At 40.4% G+C, this 21,727-nt stretch overlaps 1 protein-coding gene across 3 annotated transcripts in view; it reads left to right on the top strand.

Moving 5' to 3' along the window:
- LOC101168573 (ephrin type-A receptor 3) overlaps positions 1-12,951 on the top strand; it is a 90,997-nt gene extending 78,046 nt beyond the window's left edge. For 2 of the 3 annotated variants that reach the window (XM_020710989.1, XM_011486671.3), the window contains 6 exons: positions 3,820-3,881; positions 6,344-6,553; positions 7,594-7,743; positions 7,832-8,025; positions 8,823-8,963; positions 9,120-12,951. In XM_020710989.1, coding sequence (XP_020566648.1) covers positions 3,820-3,881; positions 6,344-6,553; positions 7,594-7,743; positions 7,832-8,025; positions 8,823-8,963; positions 9,120-9,219 — 857 coding nt within the window. In that variant the 3' untranslated portion in view covers positions 9,220-12,951. The remainder of the gene's footprint in view (positions 1-3,819; positions 3,882-6,343; positions 6,554-7,593; positions 7,744-7,831; positions 8,026-8,822; positions 8,964-9,119) is intronic. The other variant, XM_020710990.1, reaches the window with a different exon arrangement.
- Positions 12,952-21,727: the final 8,776 nt, after the last annotated feature.

Here is a 21,727-nt window from a genome sequence, read left to right as displayed (position 1 = left end):
GCTAGTTTAGATCATTTCAAGAAGGATTTGTTGCAAAAATAAATCTCAATAGTATTAAAAAAGTTTTCTGATATTTGACTAAAGAATTATTATTGATTAAGTTACATAGTGGCTGGGTGGCTCGGTTGGTAAGGTGACAAGCTACCATGCAGGAATCCAGGGTTCGATTCCCGGAGGGGAATAAGCAATGGTACTGGGGGGCAATTACCATATCAATGGCGAGCAGTTAACATCACCCAGTGGGGGTCCTTAGGCAAGGCCCTTAACACTACTGCCTCCCGAGCGCGGTTCAGCTGCAGCTCACCGCTCCCCCAGGGGATGGGTCAAATGCGGAGAAGAATTTCCCCATTGAGGGATGAATACAGTATAAATTTATTTATTTATTTTATTTTACATAGTATGACAATCTCTGCTCAGCTGTGTTTTAGGTTTAAATCTATTTTAATTTGTTTGGCTGATGAATGTGTGCGGAGATGTAAGCCCACCGCTGCCACCATGGGCCACTTTGATAACCTGCTCTGCTGTCTGTCGCGTGATTGTTCCCATTGTCAGGCTGATTAGACCCCCACATGCAAGAGTGGCAAAAAAAAGATCTCTCTGCTTTGTCTTTCTCCTCATCAGAAAAGAGCAGCATTGTGCCCCCACCCCATCCTGCCTCTCTCCCCAACACCTCCTTATCTTCCCTTTATCACCCCGGTTTCTCATTTTATCTATCAGTCTTTTGTGGGTTTTACAATCACAGCAACAATCGGCTCATTTGGAAAACCCTCAATTACAGAACTCCATCTCATCTGGTAGCACACACACATATGCATGCATACACACATATGCACATTAAAGAGCTGCTCTACAAAGGTGCTATTAAAATTGGTGAGGCCACGTTTTCCAGCCATCTTCTATTTAAAGAAACTAATGATTAGTTTTCGTTGTGCGTCTTTGTGCTCTCAACAATAGGCATTTCAATATTTCCTGTCAGCGCTTTTGAAAGTAGTCATGTTTTGAATACGCGTGCAGATTTGAAAAGTGGGCCTGAGTGGAATCGGGGGGTGTGACCGCATTGGATGTGCAGCTGAGAAGAAGTGGGGATAAAGATGAGACTGGATAAATATGGGCGGAAAGAATGGCAGCTGGACGAGAGGAAAGATGGCGAAGCGACAAACGTGAGGAAATGAGGGGGATGAGAGAGCAAAAACAGAAGAGAGGAGATAAGGTTATTGAGTTTCTGTCTGTTGCAGTGCATCCACTACCTTGCATGGCACTTCCCAGAACAGAGATCCGTCTTGTGTTAAAAGCTTTGTATCATTTAGTTCAGACCCTTAACATTAATCAATACTGCAGTTATTTCATTTTCTCGTTTGTACCTTGGGCCGCCTCATTCAATAAAGTGGTAATGTGGCCCACTGGCACACTGGCAGATAGCTTCTCATAACATGATTGTCCAGATGTAGACGGAGTCTGTCGCTTTCATTTGACACACTGAAACATCCTCTCATAATGCAGTTTCAAGCACAGACTTTACAGTTTATAGCCTCGTATTCATAGAGATTCACATGCATACGCCTTCATTTCTTGCTCTTGGAAAAAAAAAGCCATTTTTGTAGCGTTCCTTAACACAACCAACTTTGAGGCTTTCCGTTCTGCACAGGGCTGCGTTTTTTTCTGATGAATGTAAAAGGCTTGCAGTTAAATGAATGCGAATGTGATTAGTTAATTATGTTCTTTCAGCGGCAAACTGAAGACCGCTCCCGAATGTTTGGCTCTGTGAGACTCCATGACTTGAGCCGCCATCCTGTCAGTGTGTGTGCTCGGCCAGTGAGGAGCACGTGATGATGCTGCTCCGAGCGAAAGAGGATTCATTGTATCATGAGTGTGTGGCTGTGTGGGTGTGTTTGGGCTGCCAGCAGACAAAAAGAGATAAAACGAGCTAATATACAACATGAGGGTGCGTGCGGTCTCTTTTATCAGTCACCTCTGTTATCTTTTTACTTGCAGGGATAATTCTGCATGCCAGATAACAGCAAAAGATAGCAGTGTGAATGTGTGTGCGCACATGCCTGTTTCACATCGACCTTTGAGCCTCCGTAAGACGATGAGTGTGTTTCATTGTCCTGCACTCGACTGCATCTAACAGCTTAGACCTGAGGGTGATGCTCTCCATCAGAGACACAAGCACATTTTCAAACACAAACAGTGAACAATAAGAAGTCAAATTAGCTTGTAGGGTTCTTCAACAAATTTGGGAGTAATTGTCTAAAAATGTGCACATCATGTATGCAGGATCTGTCAATCTCTTTAAGTTTCAGCAAATGTCCTCCATCTCTGATCTGAGCTTTAGTCATCCCTGTGAGATCTGTCCCTGCAAGTGGCTTTCTCCCACACACACACACACACACAGACACACGCACACACAGGGTGACACACAACAACCAGTGTGGAGATAAATGTGACCAGCAGTCCTCACCCCTAGCAGAAGAAAATCCAATTCCCTTTCACTTTTATCCCTGAGACTAATGTTACTGTCAAAGAAGACACCACAACCAGAGAGCAGGCGACTCTGTTTGTGTGCGTGTGTGTGTGTATTTGCTGCAGTGAGATAGTGAATTCATTTAAGGTGATGTATTGCTGTCTTTACCTACAATCTTACTGTAGGCCTCGGTGGTGTTGTTCCTGCCTTTCCTGACACCCGCCTGACCCCCTCCTTCCACAAGTCCTCATTCTCTTTGCTCTGTCTTCATGTCTCCTTCTTACATTTCTTTTTCTCCAACACTTCCTTGAATTTCTGTCTTTTCCTGTCGTTACTTCATTTTTTTCCTGCCAGCTCCAACTCCTTCCTCAACTTTTCCCTAAAGCTACGTACACACTAGGCATATGATGGGTTTCAAGAATGCAATGAGCGCAAGTTTTTGAACATAAAAGATTGAAACACACATATACGTGCGTTTACATAGACTTTTTATTGTAAGTGGCCGCTCAAACGCACATTTACGGATGTAGCATAAGTTGCATCTTGAATCATACATTTAGATAAGCTCAAAATGTTGTTATATCTAACGCAAAGTTTTTTACATGATTACAAGTAAGCATACATTTTTTTTTTCTTTTTTACCATTTTTTTAAGCGTTTCCAACTCCCTTCCCGCTCGTTTTCCCTCCTTCTGTTTTCCTGTCTTTATCTCTCCCTTAGGTTTTTCTCCCAGCATCACTGAGGTCTGATTTAGGAAACGTGAACTATTCATCATAACTGACACAGTCTGTGTTTACAAGCTGTGCACACTCAAACACACACACACATTTCTAAGTGCACACAGTGTGTTTGTGATTGGCAAAGCCTGACTGTGGTGTGGGGGTGGGGGGAGACAGGCTGGTGTTTTTTCGCATGGGTGTGTGATTGCAGGCACTTTGTTAATCATTTGTAAGCCCCAACAGACGCCATGCGGGGGATCATAGTGCATGGGGCATGTCAGTCACAGGCACACACTCATGCAGGTGCTGCGCCACACAAACACAAACCTCCTCCCTTGAGGCTGATTAGTATTCATGAGATCTCAGGACCCCCATCCCCCTAGAACATGCGCACTCAAACACACATATTCTAGTGGACTGGTCTATTCTAATTATCTCCTGGCGTTTATGGAGAGGGCTGATTAGAAGCTGTCAGTGTGACTGATGACGACATGCCATGTTATCCTCCAGAGAGAAGCAGGGAGATGGAGAGATCGTCCGGTCACAGCTGAGGACTCTGCTTCTTCTCTGCCCTCGTTTCAACATGGTTTGGGCATTTATTTCTTGTAACTAACTGTCTTATCTTCTGCCTGTGTAGGTAAGCCGGTGATGATCATAACAGAGTTCATGGAAAATGGATCTCTGGACACTTTTCTCAAGGTGAGTCGTGCCTCAGGTGGAACAACGGCACTTGTGTGCCTTCCAAGGCCAGAACCATGAGAACAAGGAGAAAACGATTTCCCAACTGGAAAGATTTTATGAGCAGTGATTGATGTTCTGGAGGGCATATCTTTTTAAAATTTGATAAAAAGAAACTTAAAGCTAGTGAATTTAATCAAGGTAAAAGTTTGTTTCATTAAAAAAAAATTGCCTCTACAAATTTGAGCGTTCCCTTTGTGTTAAGGGAGCAAGAAAATTCCCCTAATCCAGAAATAAATGAATTTTAGATTAGTGACTCAATGTCAATAATCCCACTTAACAAAAACAGACAGAGAAGTAGACAGAAACATTTGAGCTGCTGTGGGTTCTCTGGTTTTTCATTTTTCATGGGTCTGTACCTGCTGTGCTAAATGTCCATTTCCTCAGGACATAACTGCAGCAGACTGCTTACAAATGGGCAAAACTCTTTTATTTTTATCTTGGTACTAAAGACCACTGCAGAAAGACATTTGATTTATCCTTTCTAAATAAAATGCAGCAAAAAAATACCTTCGGAAATGTCTTCATGAAATTATCATTACAAAGAAAGAGAATTTTAGAATTAAATCCCCAATAAATACTTAAATATGTCACTGCTTAACACCTTCATGCCTGAGTTTATTTCCAATTATATATTTTAAAAATGCTGACATTTTTTTCTCTAATTCAAGTAATGCTGAATTAAGTGGAGTCCTGGATTTAGGGATTTGTTTCAAATAAGCAACATATGGAGAGGTTTCTTTTTTTTTCCTTATCAGGAGATAGGTCTTTATAAGTTGCTAAACAAGTTGAAGTGGCGCTACCTTATTAATAAAAAGTAAAATAATCGACTTTGTATGTAACAGTAATTACTGACATGAATTAATTTTTAAAAAGATAATTATCCCTTCTTGGTGTCCTTTCATAAACCTTCAAATTTATCAAACTAGCAACTGGTTTGTGGTTTGTGAAGGTTAATTAAAGCACAAAGGATTTGTGTGTGTGTGTGCATGCAGTGGCAGATACATTAGAAGGACACCGAGCTGTAAATCTGATACTTTGTTCTATTAATCTGTAAGGGCTCAGGTATTGATTTAGCTGAGGAGCCTTGATTTGTGTTTTGCATAAAGCCAGATGAATGGCGTGCTGCAGTCCTGTTGAGCCTCACGGTTGACATCCGTCTGATTCATATTCGGAGTTGTTTGTCAGCCTGTAAAATCACTGCGGCGCTGCAGAGCCATTAAGGCTGTGATTATGGGCTGGATGCTAAATAGATGCCAATCCCATCGGCAACACTGAAGTACAATTAAGTGACAAATGCAAAAAGCCTAAAGAATAACATGGAGTACGCGCATGGACAGTCGATCACAGAAGGCCTCACACACAACAGATGCATGTGCTTTAATACACGATGCATTAAGGAAACAGGTCTTCAAAGTGTCTGCAGTGTTTCCATTGTTATACGAAAGTCCGTTTTTTATGTCCGAATTTCTGCTTTTCCTCTTTAACCGTTACCCGTGGTCCAATTTTTCATTTGCTTCAGTTTTCTCATTAAAAATAGCAAAGTTAAGTTTTTAATATTTGCCAAAAATATGAAAATGTTCTACCTCTGCCATCCAGCCTTTGTGTCCTACATTTGTCCCCTCCCTGCCTCCCTGTCATGCCCACCCATCCTCCTTCTTCCTGGCAATGCAATGTGCTGGGCAGATTGATAGAGGAAGTCTGTAGGTTTGTTAGACAGTCCAATCAATCAGCATCTCACAAAACCACCGGCTAATTAACTTACTCCACAGCTGCTGAGGCAGAGGGAAAGAAGACAGACAGAGAGGAAAGGAGGGCGGTCCGCAGATGCAGAAAATGAAGGAGGATAGATAGATGGAGCCTGAGTCAAAGTATTACAGAGTTTTGCTCTCGAAGCCAACAACTGAGGAGTTAGGGAGATGGATGGAGAGATTGGAGAAGAAGAGATGATATAAAGGAGAGACGGTGACCGATAACATGAATGGGTCTTTAACAGGGGCTGTTGGCCCGGCGCTGAAATAATTGGCAGAAGAAGGTGAGCTGGGCAGTCATCGATCAGCAGGCTGTACTCTCTGCCAAAGACAGCGCAAAACTGAGCTCCGCGTGGGCACACGGTCAGTGTTAAAGAGGAAAGTTTTGTCTGATTTGTCAGATTCAATCCTCTGCAGACAGGTTTCCTTTGTTTGTGATCCTCCATTGATCCATAGAAGGAGAAATTTATCTTTTACTTAACACCCTCCTTAGGGAGGTCAAAGGATGGGGTTAGCAGAGCTGAAGGAGGTTCAGAGTGCTGCTAAGGGACTCTCCAAAAGTGTAAAATGATGCTATTAATTTGTGAGTCCTGGCTTGGACCTTCAACTATAGCTGGATGTCAAAGTTTACTTCAATGTACATTTATGTATTTATTTTTGTTTATTTTCCAGAAACATGATGGCCAGTTCACAATCATCCAGCTGGTCGGCATGCTGCGCGGCATCGCCTCAGGTATGAAGTACCTGTCAGACATGAGCTACGTTCACAGAGATCTGGCTGCTCGAAACATCCTGGTGAACAGCAACCTGGTGTGCAAAGTGTCTGACTTTGGATTGAGCCGAGTTCTGGAGGACGATCCCGAGGCGGCTTACACTACAAGGGTAGGAAAAAACGGAAATTGAATTTATTGTAAACATGGATGAAAATAACAGCCTTCTCACAATCTTATACTGTATTACCAAGATCAGACTTTTGCACAAAGAACAAGTTTAATCTTGCAGAAATGCTGAATTAAGGGAAAGCTGCACAGACACACTGTTCCTTTAATATTTTTACTTTGATGCAGTCAAATCAGTCATTAGTGACAGCAGCATCCTCTCACATAGCTCAGGGATGAAGGCGAAACACAAACATCAGTGAGTCGAGCCACTGTGGAGTAACTCATCTAAAATGTCCACAAGGAGATGGCGTTATTCATATTCATAGGAAGTGTTGAGATTGTCATTCTTAATACGGTATTAGCATTGCCCCTAGGTGGAGTGTGCGAGTAGCTGACTGCTCTATTGCAGTCTCACAAACTCCCTCTGATGTCAGTAGACCTTGATGGAGCTGGAGGCGCTTGGGGGGGGGGGGGGAGTGGGGGGAAAACTGAGACTTAGATCCAGGGAACAGGGGAAAACAGAAGAATGATCCAATGAGAGCATTCGGGGGGGAAAAAGATGGTGGGGGTGGACAGGGAGTGGTGAAAACAAAAGTACAGTGGAGCCAGAGTGACTTGGCAGCTTTGTCTTTTATTTGACTTTCACCAAGCAGAGATGGAGAATGCTACAGGAGGTGGTGCAGAGGTAGCTGCTGCATGTTAAAAAGCTGAGGCAAGCTGACAGAGGTGTGTTAGAGTGAAGAAACAAAGGAGGAGGGGGTATTATTACCCGTTTGTACATTCAGGAGCCAAGGAATAAACCTTTTGATCTGTGCATCAACAACAAAGACAAAGGAATAAGAAGAGAAGAGACAACATGGCAGAGGGAACACTGAGAATACTGTGTCTGCTTGTTCAGAGCATTATGAGAACAGTGTGCAGTTTTGCTTAGTCGTATAATCTTTCCCCACTTTGTTCTTAAGCAGCTGCACAAAAGTGACTGGGCAGCCTGTTGACATTCACAAGTTCAGTGTGACCTACTTTATGTGTGAACTCTTTTAGGGGGGGAAGATCCCCATCAGATGGACCGCTCCAGAGGCCATAGCCTACAGGAAGTTCACCTCAGCAAGTGACGTGTGGAGTTACGGAATCGTCATGTGGGAGGTGGTCTCATACGGAGAGCGACCATACTGGGAGATGTCCAATCAGGATGTGAGACACCCTGGCCATGCCAGTGTTTTACGTTAAATCCAGCATGTACAGTGTGCAACACTTTGTGTATTTCGTCTTCACTGTGTAGGTGATCAAAGCAATAGATGAGGGTTACCGTCTTCCCGCTCCTATGGATTGTCCTGTGGTGCTGCACCAACTCATGTTGGACTGCTGGGAGAAGAGCCGCAGTGACAGACCAAAGTTTGGACAGATTGTCACAATTCTGGACAAACTTATCAGAAACCCAGCCAGCCTCAGAGAGCTGGCTAAAAGCCTAGTATGGTGAGTCTGAGAAATGCACAAACTAAAACTGGCAATGTGTCCCATCACACAAAAACAAATCATGCACTAAGCAAACACAGTTGTTTGATAGAAAAGTTGTTGGAGCTTTTACAATAGATGCAAAAGTTGAGCTAAAAATAATTCAATAAAAATAAAAAGATATAGGGTTGGGGTTTGACATATCTTGTGATTTCTGCCTTCACTAAACCTCTAAATTCCCAAGTTGTTCTGTATGCATCTACAGAATGTCTTTTATTTCTACATTTACACTTTTTTTTTCACCTCAGGCAGAGAGCTGATGCTGAGATTCAGATCAGGCCATGTTGGAATCCCTTTTCAAAACAGACGTTCTAAACAGAAAGAAAACAATTCCCAGCATAACTGAGCAGACAGCAAAAGCTCAAAAACATCCCCCAGACAGTACATAAACGAGGCACATGACAGGAAAACAGAGTCCTACACAAAGGATTCTTCTGTAAAGACTTGTAAAAAGAATTTCAGAAACGTAGAAGTGTAATCTGTTTCTTGGGGAAAAAAGTATATTTTCCAGGTTGGTGCACATAAAAGACCCACTTTGATCATCCTTGGGTCTTTAAACATTAATTTTATAGATAATTTCACACATTTCAAAACAAAAAAGTATATTGTTAAAAAATTAGCAAAAAAACTATAGATTTTACTCACTAATAGAATTTTTTCTGTAAGTAAAGCAAAAATTCCTGTTAAAATGCAGTTTGTTGTGTTGTTTTTACATGGTAAAATATCCATCATTGAGTAAGTTGTTTGTTGCGTCCCAGCAGTGAGGACCCGTCCAGCCCAGAGTTCAGCGTGAGTACTGTGGATGAGTGGCTGGATGCCATCAAGATGGGCCAGTACAAGGAGAATTTCTCCAGTTCGGGATACGTCAGCTTGGACTCCATCCTCTACATTAGTGTCAGGTATAGATGTGCAATCTCTCAAAATGAAACACTCAAAATGTCAATCCTGTCAGCAGGACACTTACTAGATTCCATTTCACAACAGATACCTATTTTCACAAGACCTTTCTGTGCTGTCCTCTGTTTAATAAGATTTATTGTCTGCTTTCTGTGTAGTGAGCTGGTTAAGATGGGAGTGACTCTGGCTGGCCATCAGAAGAAGATTTTGTCCAGCGTGCAGAGCCTGCAGACCCAGGGGACGCACATCCAAGTATAACAGTTTTCCCATGAACACAGTGAGACTGGATGCTCCTGTGAAGGGTCTCCCCACTGAAATGGATTAGCAATGGATACTCTGCGCTTTAGCCTCCATTGATTTTAAGACACACTTAGATGGAGACAACATGGACGCTTGACTCCTTCACCACCTTGTGCTCCCTGTCCTCTGTGGACACTTCTGGCTTCAGCACTCAGAGTCCCAGCAGCACCATCACCATACTGGAAAAAACAGAGAGACACGTTTCCAACGGCAACGTCACGCCTTCAGCATCCAAGAACATTTCCTGACGTATCAGCTTAAAAAAAGAAGAAGAAAAAAACGAAAAATTAAAAAACGAAAAATATAAAAAAAAAAACATTCTAGTGATCATCATTGTTCGTGATGTGTACAGTTGGCTTTTATCGCCTTTTTTGTTTGTCTCTGAGATATATCACAATGAAGGATTTAAAAAGGGTCAGATGATACAGTATGTATTTGTGCAGGAGTATGTTAATATGGGCAGCGTGTGCCACAGCCGTAGAAATGGACCTAACGTTTGTATTGGTGGTGACGGTTATACTGCTCAGCTAAACACAGGAAATATCACTCTGTGTATTTACAGCCTCTTCTATGGCTCTCTGATCACAGAAATGAGCCAAAACAGTTGATGACATGAATGTGCTGGGGGTGGGAGGGTAAAGTGAAACTGGACCTGAGGGATGTAGATTTCGCTAGGTAAGATGGCGGTATGATTTGTTTCAAATAGGGTATTTAGCCAGGACAAGGGCTTCCTAGAGATTGCTTTCAAACACGCTTCCATAGCAACTAGACATAGTGTACGATAAGTAGTCTGCCTGCACATGCAATGTGACTGCAAACATGCAACAAAAAAGGATAAGATGTTTTTCTTCCATTGTTTTTTCTGTGTTTTACAGTACAGAGTTTTCAGGACGTTCTCAAAGTTTTGCCTTTCTGTATATCAGACGTTTTAGGATGGTTGGGGGTTTGTGGAAGGTCATGCAGAAGTTGAGGGTTTGCAGGCTTGTGCCATGTACAGCAACCTTCTTCATCTGGATAATGAACCGCTACCCCAACTGTGAGCTTTCCTTTCATGAGTCCCTGTCATTGAATGGTCAACACTAACAATGATTAGAGTGATCTGTGTTTCCCAAAAAACTCTGCTTGGTCAAATGGAGCCCAGTAATGGAGCCCTCTATCAAGATAAAGTGTTTTTTTTTTAGATGTGCCACTACTCTACCAGAAGGTAAATCTTCCTTAAAGAAAGACGTGTGTGTCATGTACAGTCTCACTTTTTTGTTGTTCTAACAAATTTGAATTCTTCATATTTTCAAACAAGATAAAGTCTCAAAAATAAGTTTACAGTAAAAAAGAAGCTTTTATCCACATTAGAAGGAAACAGCTGCTTCTCACAGCTTTATGTAAAAGGATCCTTTCTTTACACACAGTAATAATGACCCTGAGCCTGCGTTTGATGTATTGTAAAGCTCTTGATTCATGTGGTGACCAGTAGGACCAGTGGCATAAAGTACAGTGTATACCATTGTATCATAATGTAAAATATGTACAGTGTTGATTTCCAATGGTAGAATGTTTGTAATGATAACAATGATGTACTTTTATTGTGAGAAAGAGATTTCCGAGGTTCTTGTTCAGGGGCAGGAGTTGCAGGAGGAAAGTAAAGATTTGCTAATCTGAATAAAGGAATGTAGCATGATGCAAAGCTTCAGCCTTGATAGACAGGGGGCCGTGACTGCAGTGTCTATGATAGCGTTAGAATGAGTAGAATGGACTCTCCTTATTCATGCACTTACTATATTTCATATCCACCCTAAACAGTCAATAGTTGCAGTTTTCAGCCAGAGTTTAAACACTTGTTCTAAAGACAAAAGGTGAAAAGGTGAAGGGGAAAATTAAAAAAAGAAATTATTCAACCTTGCCACCTTTTTCTCCATCTATTATATCCACTTCCAGATTTAGGTCATGCTTGAGTTGCTGCACCTCAAATCAAAACTCTTTTTATTCTGGTCTTTTAGAGTTTAGTCTTCTTTTCTCAGTAAACATTATACTTTGTGCACTTAAAAAAAGATTTTGGAGTCTAAATCAGTGAATTTGTAAAACTGGTCCCCCAAAATGGGTCTATAAAGAAGTCACAAGGATAGAGGATTGATGGTCACAAGCTGACCAAAGGACTGTGTTTTAAAGATGGATCAGAACCAACTGTCTGGACAGAGGTAACATAAATATTTAAGGATTAAAATAGGTGGATATTTATTTTATAGAGATAGTTTGGGTGTGGTTCTGTCAATGTAATCATATGTACATGAGTTCTCAGGCTTGACAATGTAAGCACCCTCATATGGCAAAAACAAGCTTGAAAGATTATTGGCATCCAACTGCTCTTTGCATAGTTTCCAAAAGCCAACAGTCTCAAAAAAGGAACGCCCCATGACGGTTTGGAGGGGGGAGGGTAGGAATGGAGCTGAGGAGGTCTCTCCATCCTCTAAAAGCAGCAGTGTTATAGCATACAAAATGCAGAAACCAGAGCTGTTGAGCTTTGTTTTGTCTCTGTGGTATTTTTGACCAAAGCATGTCACGGATACTTGATTAAAACCTCAGGAAATTTCACCAACTTGAAAGCATGTTTATGTCCTTTTGGAAAAAATGCCGGACTCAAGATGTAAACCTGACAATCTCACCTTTATGATTATGTTCCATCTTCCATGCGATGATGGGTGTTTTGGCCGACGTAGCAGTTAGTGTTTAGGGGTTAACTGCCAGTAGAGGGCAAGAAAAAGTAACATCTGTACTTGTGTTTTTCTACCCCAGTGTTTTATAAAAAAAAACTTACCCACTAAAAATTAAGAAGAAATTCTCCTTCCCAAACACTTTCACCTCTATTTCACCTCATCAGCTGGAAAAACTAAAAACAAGCAAATGAAAACTTGTGAGAGTGCAAAAGTGTTCATTCTACTCTTGCTAACTCTATGATTTCCTTCTAGCGGACAATGTTTGACCGCTGACCTTTTAGATGCCTTATTTACTCAGCTGTTGTTATTTTCTGTTGTCATTTAGCTTTTTTAATCAACAATGCTATTTATCTCAGCTTAAAGTGGAGCTCACATCACCACCGTCATCTCAGCCCTTCACCATCCTCTTCCTCACAACACTTTAAATTCTGCAACCAAAATTAAGTCATCCTAAAATACTTTCAATCCTATAGAAGACCTGTAAAATTGAAAGACTTGAAGACCTTGTTTTCAATTATAACTGGCTTGAAAATGGCTTTTGTCATCAAGGGAAAAACACCCAATGAATCATTATAAATGACCATAAAATAAAGTTCTGTTGTAAGTTTCCTTAATTTTACAGAGCTTTTCAACTTTCTTCAGTAAGAGAGATCAGACATGCTTTTCTCTTTTTGTCACAATTGTATGTCCAACATTTCCATTGCCGTTGTGCCAAGGTTACCTGTGTGGGCTGGTTTGCTTGATATCAACTAAAGTGTTTGTTTCCATTTTTCCCCTTAAAAAATCAGTTATTTCCACAAAACAATTTAGAGACTTTTGGCTCACTGTCTCCTTTGTCCCACTCTCTCTTATTCTTTGGCCACCATTTGATGCATATTTGTTTCCATGCCAGTTTCCTCAGCGCTGCTTGTTGTAAAGGGTGTAGGCATTCTAATGTCTTTCATGTTGCTGTAATAAATATGCTAATATTTCTAATTTCTCACCTGAAGGCTGCTGTGTCTTTTTTGTTTCCCACAGTCTGCTGAACAGCATTCAGCACAGCTCACTTCAAGAAAGTAATGGTGCTGAATTTAAAAGTATCTTACTTGTCACCTAGCAAACTATCATTTGATTTGTCTTGACAGCCACTATTAAACTGCCTATTAGGCTTTACAAATGTTTTACGAAAATATAATTTTCTAAAAATCCACACATTTTTTTTCCTAAGACCCAGAAAAACAGTTTCTTTTGTGGTAAATTTGTTAATAGCGCTCTGATCCTATTTCGATCTATTGTAAACGCATCCCTAGTGGTCATTTACTTATAATTATCTGTATTTTGGCACAATCACAAAATGTGTCGTTCTGTAGGACATAGTTTCTTCAGAGCAGCAGTAGTTCATTAGAAAATTAACCTCTGAGTTGTTGAGGCAGTAGTATTGGCGTGGATTAAGCTCACTCCTTCCCACTAGCTTACAGCCCCTAACACTTCAACTTGATATTACCAGTGCAACAAAAATGATGAGAAATATTGTGGCTATCCAGACAAACCGTTTTGAGACAGATCTTTTTTTTCTATAAGTGAATACATCAGAATTGGGAGGAGCAGGCTTTTGGTTTTCTGTAGTACTTTGCATGTCACACTTACAAGCTTTTTCAAATGGCATTTTTGCATCTGCTCCTGATTCACAACGATTTGACTAAAGAAATATTCAGAAATGAAAATTTAATCTTTTTTTTATTTATATGTCCTCCTTCACCAGAAAAATGGCACATAAATATGTTTAAAAACACGAAAAGCACAATTTTCACTAGAGTGGGTCTTAACAGACTAAATAACAGTGGTCAATAACAGACTCAAACATATGTACACCTTTGGACATTATTTTAACATCTTGATTTTTTTTATTGTTATTTAGTGAAGAACTTATTTCAAATTTATAGTTTTTTCATTTTAATAAAGATGAATACTGCATTTACTACCAAGGTGGTTCTTTTTATAGAGCACACACATGTTGAGTTTCTTTCAAAGAAACCAGAGCAGCAGTCTCATATCTGCTGATGTGTCTGGCAATTTTGTGACTGACACATAAAATGGCAGCCAAAGCCAAAAGCCCAACATAAAACAACAATGACAAGGACAGTAAACAAATAAAACAATGAGAGAAAGAGTTTGAAGGACAGAGAGTATGTAGAGCAGAAAGAGAGAAGAGGTACATCGTCACATTTAGTGGCAAGTCCAGGTCCATCTCTTCTTTTCAAGGTATGAAATCACGTGTGATCAACCAAAACCTGAAGACTTTTATTCCAAACGGATTAAACAATGAGCTCTCATTTCAATTTAACCATTCCAAATTTTGCACCTGATCTTATTGCATCAATCTGAGAGGAGTTGGATCAATGATTCCATCTGCATATCCTGCAGTGCAGTCAGTGATTCTTACTCTTTAGTCTGCAGCATCATGGAACTAACTTTGCTAAAGATAACACTACATTGGCTACAGTATAGTCGAAAAAAGATTGTGGGCTAGTTGTACTTGAAAACATATTGGGTTTAATAATTAGCTCAACGATTTGTTTACATTTTTTTCAGCGAGTTTTCTTTCTAGTTTACTGAAATATGAGTAATGTACCACTCTTGTTAACTCCTTGTGGTTAAATGGTTTTCCTGTCACCATTTCAGGACCGCCCAAGAGGAAACAAAATCCTGTCCCAGTGTTCTGAATTGCTGAATCTCCGATCCGAGCTCAGAAATGAAGATTTCTGTTACCCAGATAAGCTGGTTTACATCTACTATGACACTAGACATTGTTAATGAATAAAAGAAAGAAGAACAGAATATAGTCTGATCACTGTTTTTGATCACCAGTTTGGAGTATCTAAATGAAAATCAAGACGTCATGCTGAAAGAACATTTTTAAGACCTGGGAATAATGTGTCAAGGTGTCGTTCTTGCTCATTCCGAAATGAAACATGTTAGGAACCAGAGGTGCCCACTGAGCTAATGGTCACTATAAATCAGATGTTTTTCTTTTTTTTGGAATGGGAGAAAGTGAGAGATGGAGAACAACCACCACTGCAGCACTCTCTAAGGCCCTCATGCTGCAGAGAGCAGAATGAAACCATTCCTCACTGAAAGATGCCAGAAGGTTACAAAAATGTGGATGATGTTTTAGAGTGTGGCAAATAAAGCACAAAATAGAAGGATCTAACTGTAGTTATTGCATCTTTACAAAGAAGGGGAGAAAAAATCGTTTATTTTACTGACAAGTTTTATGTGGAACATATGGAGCCTGCGACCTGATGTGGGTAAAGAAATAATTAAATCGTTCCATCGAAATATTAATTTGTTAGAACGAAGAAGTATTTAAAATCCTAAAAGCAGACTTTTATTTTTAGCACAAACCAGAAGAAGTTACTTGTTGCGTAATCTCTTTTCTGGCTAGCTTTTGTGGAAAATAAAGTTAATATTCTCATCTACTTTGTTTGATTTGCCAAGTTTCACTTCATAAACACATTCATAAACACGGTTGTGAGCAATACTTGGATTTTCAGCAGATACATTCAAATTCCTGTTTGTATACATTTCATCATAATGCATGGAAGACACCGAGGATGTTTAGAGATTGGATTTATTTATTTTCAAAAGCTTTACAAAAACATCGGTGATCACGTCTTCATGCTTGGGTTCATGAAATCATACAGAGACTCCTGCTGCAAAAGCTGCTTTCCATTGCTACATCTGTCTCTGTAACCTACATTAGTTTGAGGGAGGAAAAATAAAAACAGGAAACAAACCAGGGGATCTTTTAACTATTGTTTCGATGAAAATATGAAAAATATAAGATTTAGAAGGCCCGCGCAGGCTGTCTCTCCATTCCACAGCTCAATCTGCTAGCCAGCCAGCCGCCCAGGTGATGGTGTTGCATCAAGACATGCTTCCACTGCCAGAATTTGTTCCCCTGTCTCTGACATCGTTGATTTGTTTCGTAGCACCCATATTTTGCCCCAAAAAGAGTTAAAAGAAGGTAGATGTTTATGATATACTTTATTCTGAGGCTATTGGGAATTTTTTTGTCATATTTGCATTGTTTATATGTCAAACAGCTTTGAATTTTGAATGAGAAAATAACTTTTGTTTGGCTAATTTTGAATAAAAACGCAACCCATGAAAGTGACTTTAATATGGAAGTATTTAACAATGGACAATTAATAAATAGTTGTTTCTTCTACTGCAAATAAATGGGGTGGACCAGATTATGGCAGGCTGAATCAGCAACCTGACAGAATCTGTGCCCCCCGAAATTTTACGTAAAATACGTAGGGAAACATTTTCAAAAATGGCAATAAACTCCCACAAGCCCGAGAATAAAGTACATCGTAACCATTCACCTTCTTTTTACGCATTTTGGAACAATATATCAGTGCTATGAAATAAATCAACAATGCCAGAAGTCATGCAGACATGGGTAACAAATTCTGGCAGGGAAAACGTATCTTTGCACAACACCGGCATTGCAAGCAAACGAGCTCCGGCAGTAGCCGGAACAGTCTCTGACAACACAGTGGCCAAAGTGGGTTAAGAAAATAAATACAAACTGTTTACCTGTTCAGAGTTAGTCACGTGACTCATTTAATTAAAAAAAAGTGTTTCCATTGCAGTTTTGCAAAATATGTCAACTTCAATACCCTGCAAAATATATTTTATTCATATTATTACTTTAAACCAGTTATCTTATATACAATAAGAACGTAACCGGAATCATTGTATTGAAACTACGGAAGGTGGAAAAGGTCACATTTATTTTGAGGCAATGATTGATCATTTTTTGTCATGTCAGACCACTGGCCGTAGGGACAAGATTTTATTCAGTCTCCCGTGTTGAATATGTTTTATTCAACACGGGAGATATGTTGAGATATGTTTTATTTTAATTGTATTAAAAAGAGAATCCAACAAAAAGAGAAGCCTGAACATGGCTAAACCAAAACTTTGCTAAACTTCTGGTTTCCTTTTTAAAACCTTTTACTCTTTAACTGATTTAAAAAAAATATATATATGCAGAAAGTCAAAACTGGGAAGCTGGATGTTTTTTTTAACAAATATATCGCCGATAAGACACCGAGAATATGAACAACTAAGAATAAATGAATAAATTCCCTCAGCACTGCAGTGTGGTTGGTTTCTTCCCAGCTCTGATAGCGCAAAAGAATTTCCCATCGTAACATTCTTGAATGGTAAAAAATATAGCAGCCTGGCAACCACATCTTCATTATCTATGTGTGTGTGTGTGTGTGTGTGTGTGTGTGTGTGTGTTCCTTCCTGAAAGATAATTCTGTCTCAGGGGAGAGAGGTCATAGACTCCTGGCCTTGGTTAACCCCTTAATGCACTGGTCCAGTTGCTGTCACTCTATGTTACTGCCATTACACCTCATTTAGCCCATCATATTAGGCTCCACATTTGTCCATCCCAAACCCCCATGCTCCACACACACACATTCACACACAGCCTAAAATTTCTGTGCCTGTTCTGCTTTTCCTCAATATCTGCCTCCTGCCACTGCTCCCAGTTTAATCTTTCTGGAGCTTTGTCCTTTTTTATTGTATGTGTGTCCCCTATTCATTGTCTCAATTTCCTCACTTTCTTTGCTTTGTAATGCTGTGCACCTCCATCCAACATCCATCCAAAATGTGAGGTTCACTGCCACTTTCTGTCCCCATGCTTCACTGGTGTGTTTCTTTTCTCCATTAAAACCAATCCATAAGTTTGGGCTTTTATCTGCGGGGGTCTCTACAGGGGAACTGTCATCTCTCGTATTTACTCTGGATAACAGAGGCTACCAGGAGCCAGAGGCTCAGGCGATTGATTCATCATGCAGCTGCTATTGACATCATGTGAAAAGGTCAGATGCCCCTATGGAGAACACTTTAAAAGGCCATTGGTGACTGATGAGCCTGTCATGTTTGCGTCTCATACATGTACAAGCACTCTGTCTCTCACTCTCCATCTTTGCTTTACTTTCTGTTCCTCTCTTTCTGTAACTCGCAATCACAGACAAGCGCACACACTCTCTCAGGGGAAAGATAATTGGGCCCCTCTGTCATGCTGTCAGGTGTGTTTGAGTATCCCCTCATGTGCAGACATTAAAGCAACACAAGAGACCAAACAGCCATAGATCCCCCCTGACCTCTGTAAAGGGTCGGCCACATGAGTTTGTTTGTGTCGTGTGCAAAAGTTACTTCTGCATTTGCAATACTTTGGACACCCAAACCTACACTCAAGCTGGTACCAGTAAAGTCAGTCACATTGGAAAAGAAGATTAAATGACGTTACAAAGAAATCATCAGTCATTTTTAGCTGAAATTTCTAGAGTTCCTGCTCTTGATTGCATTGCATGTGTTCCCGCTAATCAAATATGGCCGTGTTTAGACTGCCGCAGTGTTTGCCGCTCTGCACACACAGACATGAGCACAGCAGTGCCTTTGTGTCTCATGAGGTTTTGCGTTTGCTATCAAAGCGATTTCCTGTCTCAAATTTTCATCAGTAATCAAAGTTCCTGATTGAATTTGAAAAGTGATCCCGGCTCAATAAATCACATTACATGCCTCACTCCCATCATGCTTGCTCTCATCAGCCACGGGAATCAGGCGCCATCCTGGGTGTACGTCTGTATTGCGGTCTCAGTATGTGTTCTTTCGGATGAAGCGTCACAAAAAAATAGATGCAGACAGGGCAGGGATTGGTTATTTTCAAATTTTGTCAAAAGGGTGAGAACAGAGGCATGTGAAAAATGAGCAAATGGCAATCTGTGGTCCTTCCGGTTATGACCATTGTTGTGCAGCAGCACAGATTCAAAGCCTCTCAAAAAGAAACTGTTGCGTTTATCCAGAGTGATTTCACTAAACATGATTCAACAGCAATCCGGCAGCAGTGTGATGCAACACCCCTTACACACCTGGATTCTTTAAACCCGCTATGGCCTGAAATAGTACATTTACAGACCATAACATTAACCATCAGGAAAAAGACCGGTTTGAACCTCAGTAAATCCACTAATTTTGCCAACGTTTACAGAATATAATCCATATAGGAGTTTTTTATTTTTATCTTTACACATCTATGGTAACGGTGCAACAACATATGACAGCATTTAATTTATTAACTCCATGTTTATCCTGATCCCACAAGTTCTGCAGAGTCGAGCCTGGTAGCTACTTTACTTTAGATTGTGTGAACAAACTCTTTACGCCATTGTTTTACCTTGAGTTTCAGAATTATTAGATTGTAACAAAACCCAACAAAAACTCATGCTAGCACACATCCCGAGTATTGAGTAGAAAGTGATTTTAATTTAAAACAATTAGCTGCTTGAGCATAAAATGACAGAAATACATGTTTTTGTAGACCTTTACATCAGCTCATACTTCAGCACTGGGTGTTTTCCAGAATTCATCTCTTTAAAATGACTTTTATCAAAAATATGGTTGATTTTCCCACAAACACTGAATATTCTCAGAAAACAACTGTCAAGTCATTCTTAAATATTTTTTTCTTTCTCTATCTTTTCTTTTAACAACTCTGCATTACAGAATAGAATTGGGAATTAACTATGCCTTGTTGAAATTCTGTTCCCAAATTTTTACCAGATGCAGGAGCATAAAAGATAAACAGAAAGTTAGACGACACAGGCAGAGGGGAAGTGAAGATCATTTAAAAAAATAGTTTGGAATCATGAAGAGAATACAGAGCAGATAATATAGATAACTTGTCACAGAATTGTAAATCACTGTGAGGCAAACGGTCTACGGGGCTGTGGATGTTGGCTGACACAAAAGGCACTTGGAACAAAGACAAAAAACAGGACGGGTTCAGGAGAAAATTTGATACAACCTAAAGGCAGTCCTGCAGAAAAGTGAGAGATATTGGTGGATGAATCACACAGATATTCTGAAGCAAGATATGTGGTCTTTCAAGTCTAAGCGACTCATGAAAGTCTATCAGTCCAGGTTCTGTAGCTTTTTCTAATTAGGATCATACAGTTCAGCATTTTCTGTGGCGTCTTCAGGCCTAACTCAGTGCAATCCTTTTTATGATGTCTGTGCGTGTTTGAAGCAGTTTTCTATAGGAACAGTGTCTGTGCTGGAGAGACACGAGTGCTCTTGAAGCACCGTGTGCTTTCTATCCACCATAATCAAACACAGCTCTTCCAGTGCCATAATCAAGCTTTGATGTTCTGAGGAAGACTTCAGAAACCTCAGCAACCCCCCCCCCTCCACGAGCTGGAGCGGGGCCAAGGGAAGCTCACATTATTGTTGCTGCATCCCTGGGAATTGTTTATTTTTTTAATTAAATGGAGGTACAGAGATTCATATATAGCTCCATATTTTTGCTACCAATCAAATATCTCTTTGTATTCTGTCATGTATGAGCTGAAACACACGTCTCTGTGATTAACGTCTTCACCTTTTTAAATATTGCAGGATCAAAATATTGAGGTCGTATTTAATGCAGCAACCTTCATGCTGGAGAGTCTTGTTTGTCTGTTGTTCATCTTCAGCATCTTACTAAGATTTTATTTCTCACGAGAAGAACTACAGGTTCAGCAGTCCTAACCAATACTGTAGATCAACGGGAATACAAAACTCTGCCACTATATTCACTAGGAAATTTGGAAGTTATTAGATATATTTAGCGAAACCATGAAAAGCAAATCTAATAGGCTGATAGACTTTTATTGGACTACTAGGTGGTATTTTGCAACCAAAGGTTTGAATGGACATTTTTGCAATGCCTGTCAATGATGTGACGTGAAGGTCTCAGGAGAACATCACTAAATCACGACGACTGGAAAAGCCGAAACAAAAAAACTGAGTGCTCTCTGTGACAGACGCTCCAGTTCCCACTTACAACCATTCTGCTTTAACTCTGCTTCCTCTACTCTTCCCTCCACTTTTCTTGTCATCTCTATAATGGAAACAATTGACAGGTGGGCATGGCAGCTTGGCATTGATTTGTGGAAGTCTCCGGGGAATTTGACTGGTGGCATAAGAGCAAACAAAGCATGGCTGAGTAGTGCCGTGTCTCTGTGTGTGGGTGTGTTTGGTAAATTGTACGGTGGGATTGAGAAAAGTTCCCGTTGTGAATTAAAAAACCGAAACACATAAAACTTCTCAGAACTTCAGTGATGCAACCATACAGGAAACAGGTTTTGCAAGGTTTATCGGAAGGCACAAACGACTTCCTGTAAAAGGAAAATTAGGTGAGGGCTAAATGAAGAATCGACTGGTATGTCTGACAGTTCAGTCAATGAGTTTATGTTGATAAGATAGATTTCTGTCTTTTTTGAAGGTTGAAGGCCAATAACCTATTCAAGATTTTATTTAATCAACAGGATCAACTCAAAAACAAGAAACTGTATTCTCTGCACTATAAGTTGCTCTGGAATTTGAGTTGCAGCAGCCAAAAAAAAATCCATAACAAAGAAATAATCATATAAATGGCACCTTTCTTCCTACAAGGACGAAGTGCTTTACAGTCACGGACCAATTCACCCAGTCACACCCAGTCACACACATTCACTCACCGGTGGCCGCTCCGCTGCCAAACACAGGCGCCCGCCAACCACCAGAGGCAGGGTGGGGTTCAGTGTCTTGCCCACGGACACTTCGACTCATGGGCGTGCAAGGCGGGAATCGAGCCTGCAATCTTACGATCATGGGTCGACCACCCTACCGCTGCACCACGGCCGCCCCGAAGGTCACTTCCAATAAAATTTCTA

The sequence above is a fragment of the Oryzias latipes genome, chromosome 17, assembly GCF_002234675.1.
Source record: "Oryzias latipes chromosome 17, ASM223467v1".
In the NCBI taxonomy this organism is placed as follows: domain Eukaryota; kingdom Metazoa; phylum Chordata; class Actinopteri; order Beloniformes; family Adrianichthyidae; genus Oryzias; species Oryzias latipes.
Note: the sequence above shows the minus strand (reverse complement) of the source record. Positions and strands in the feature narration are given on the sequence as shown.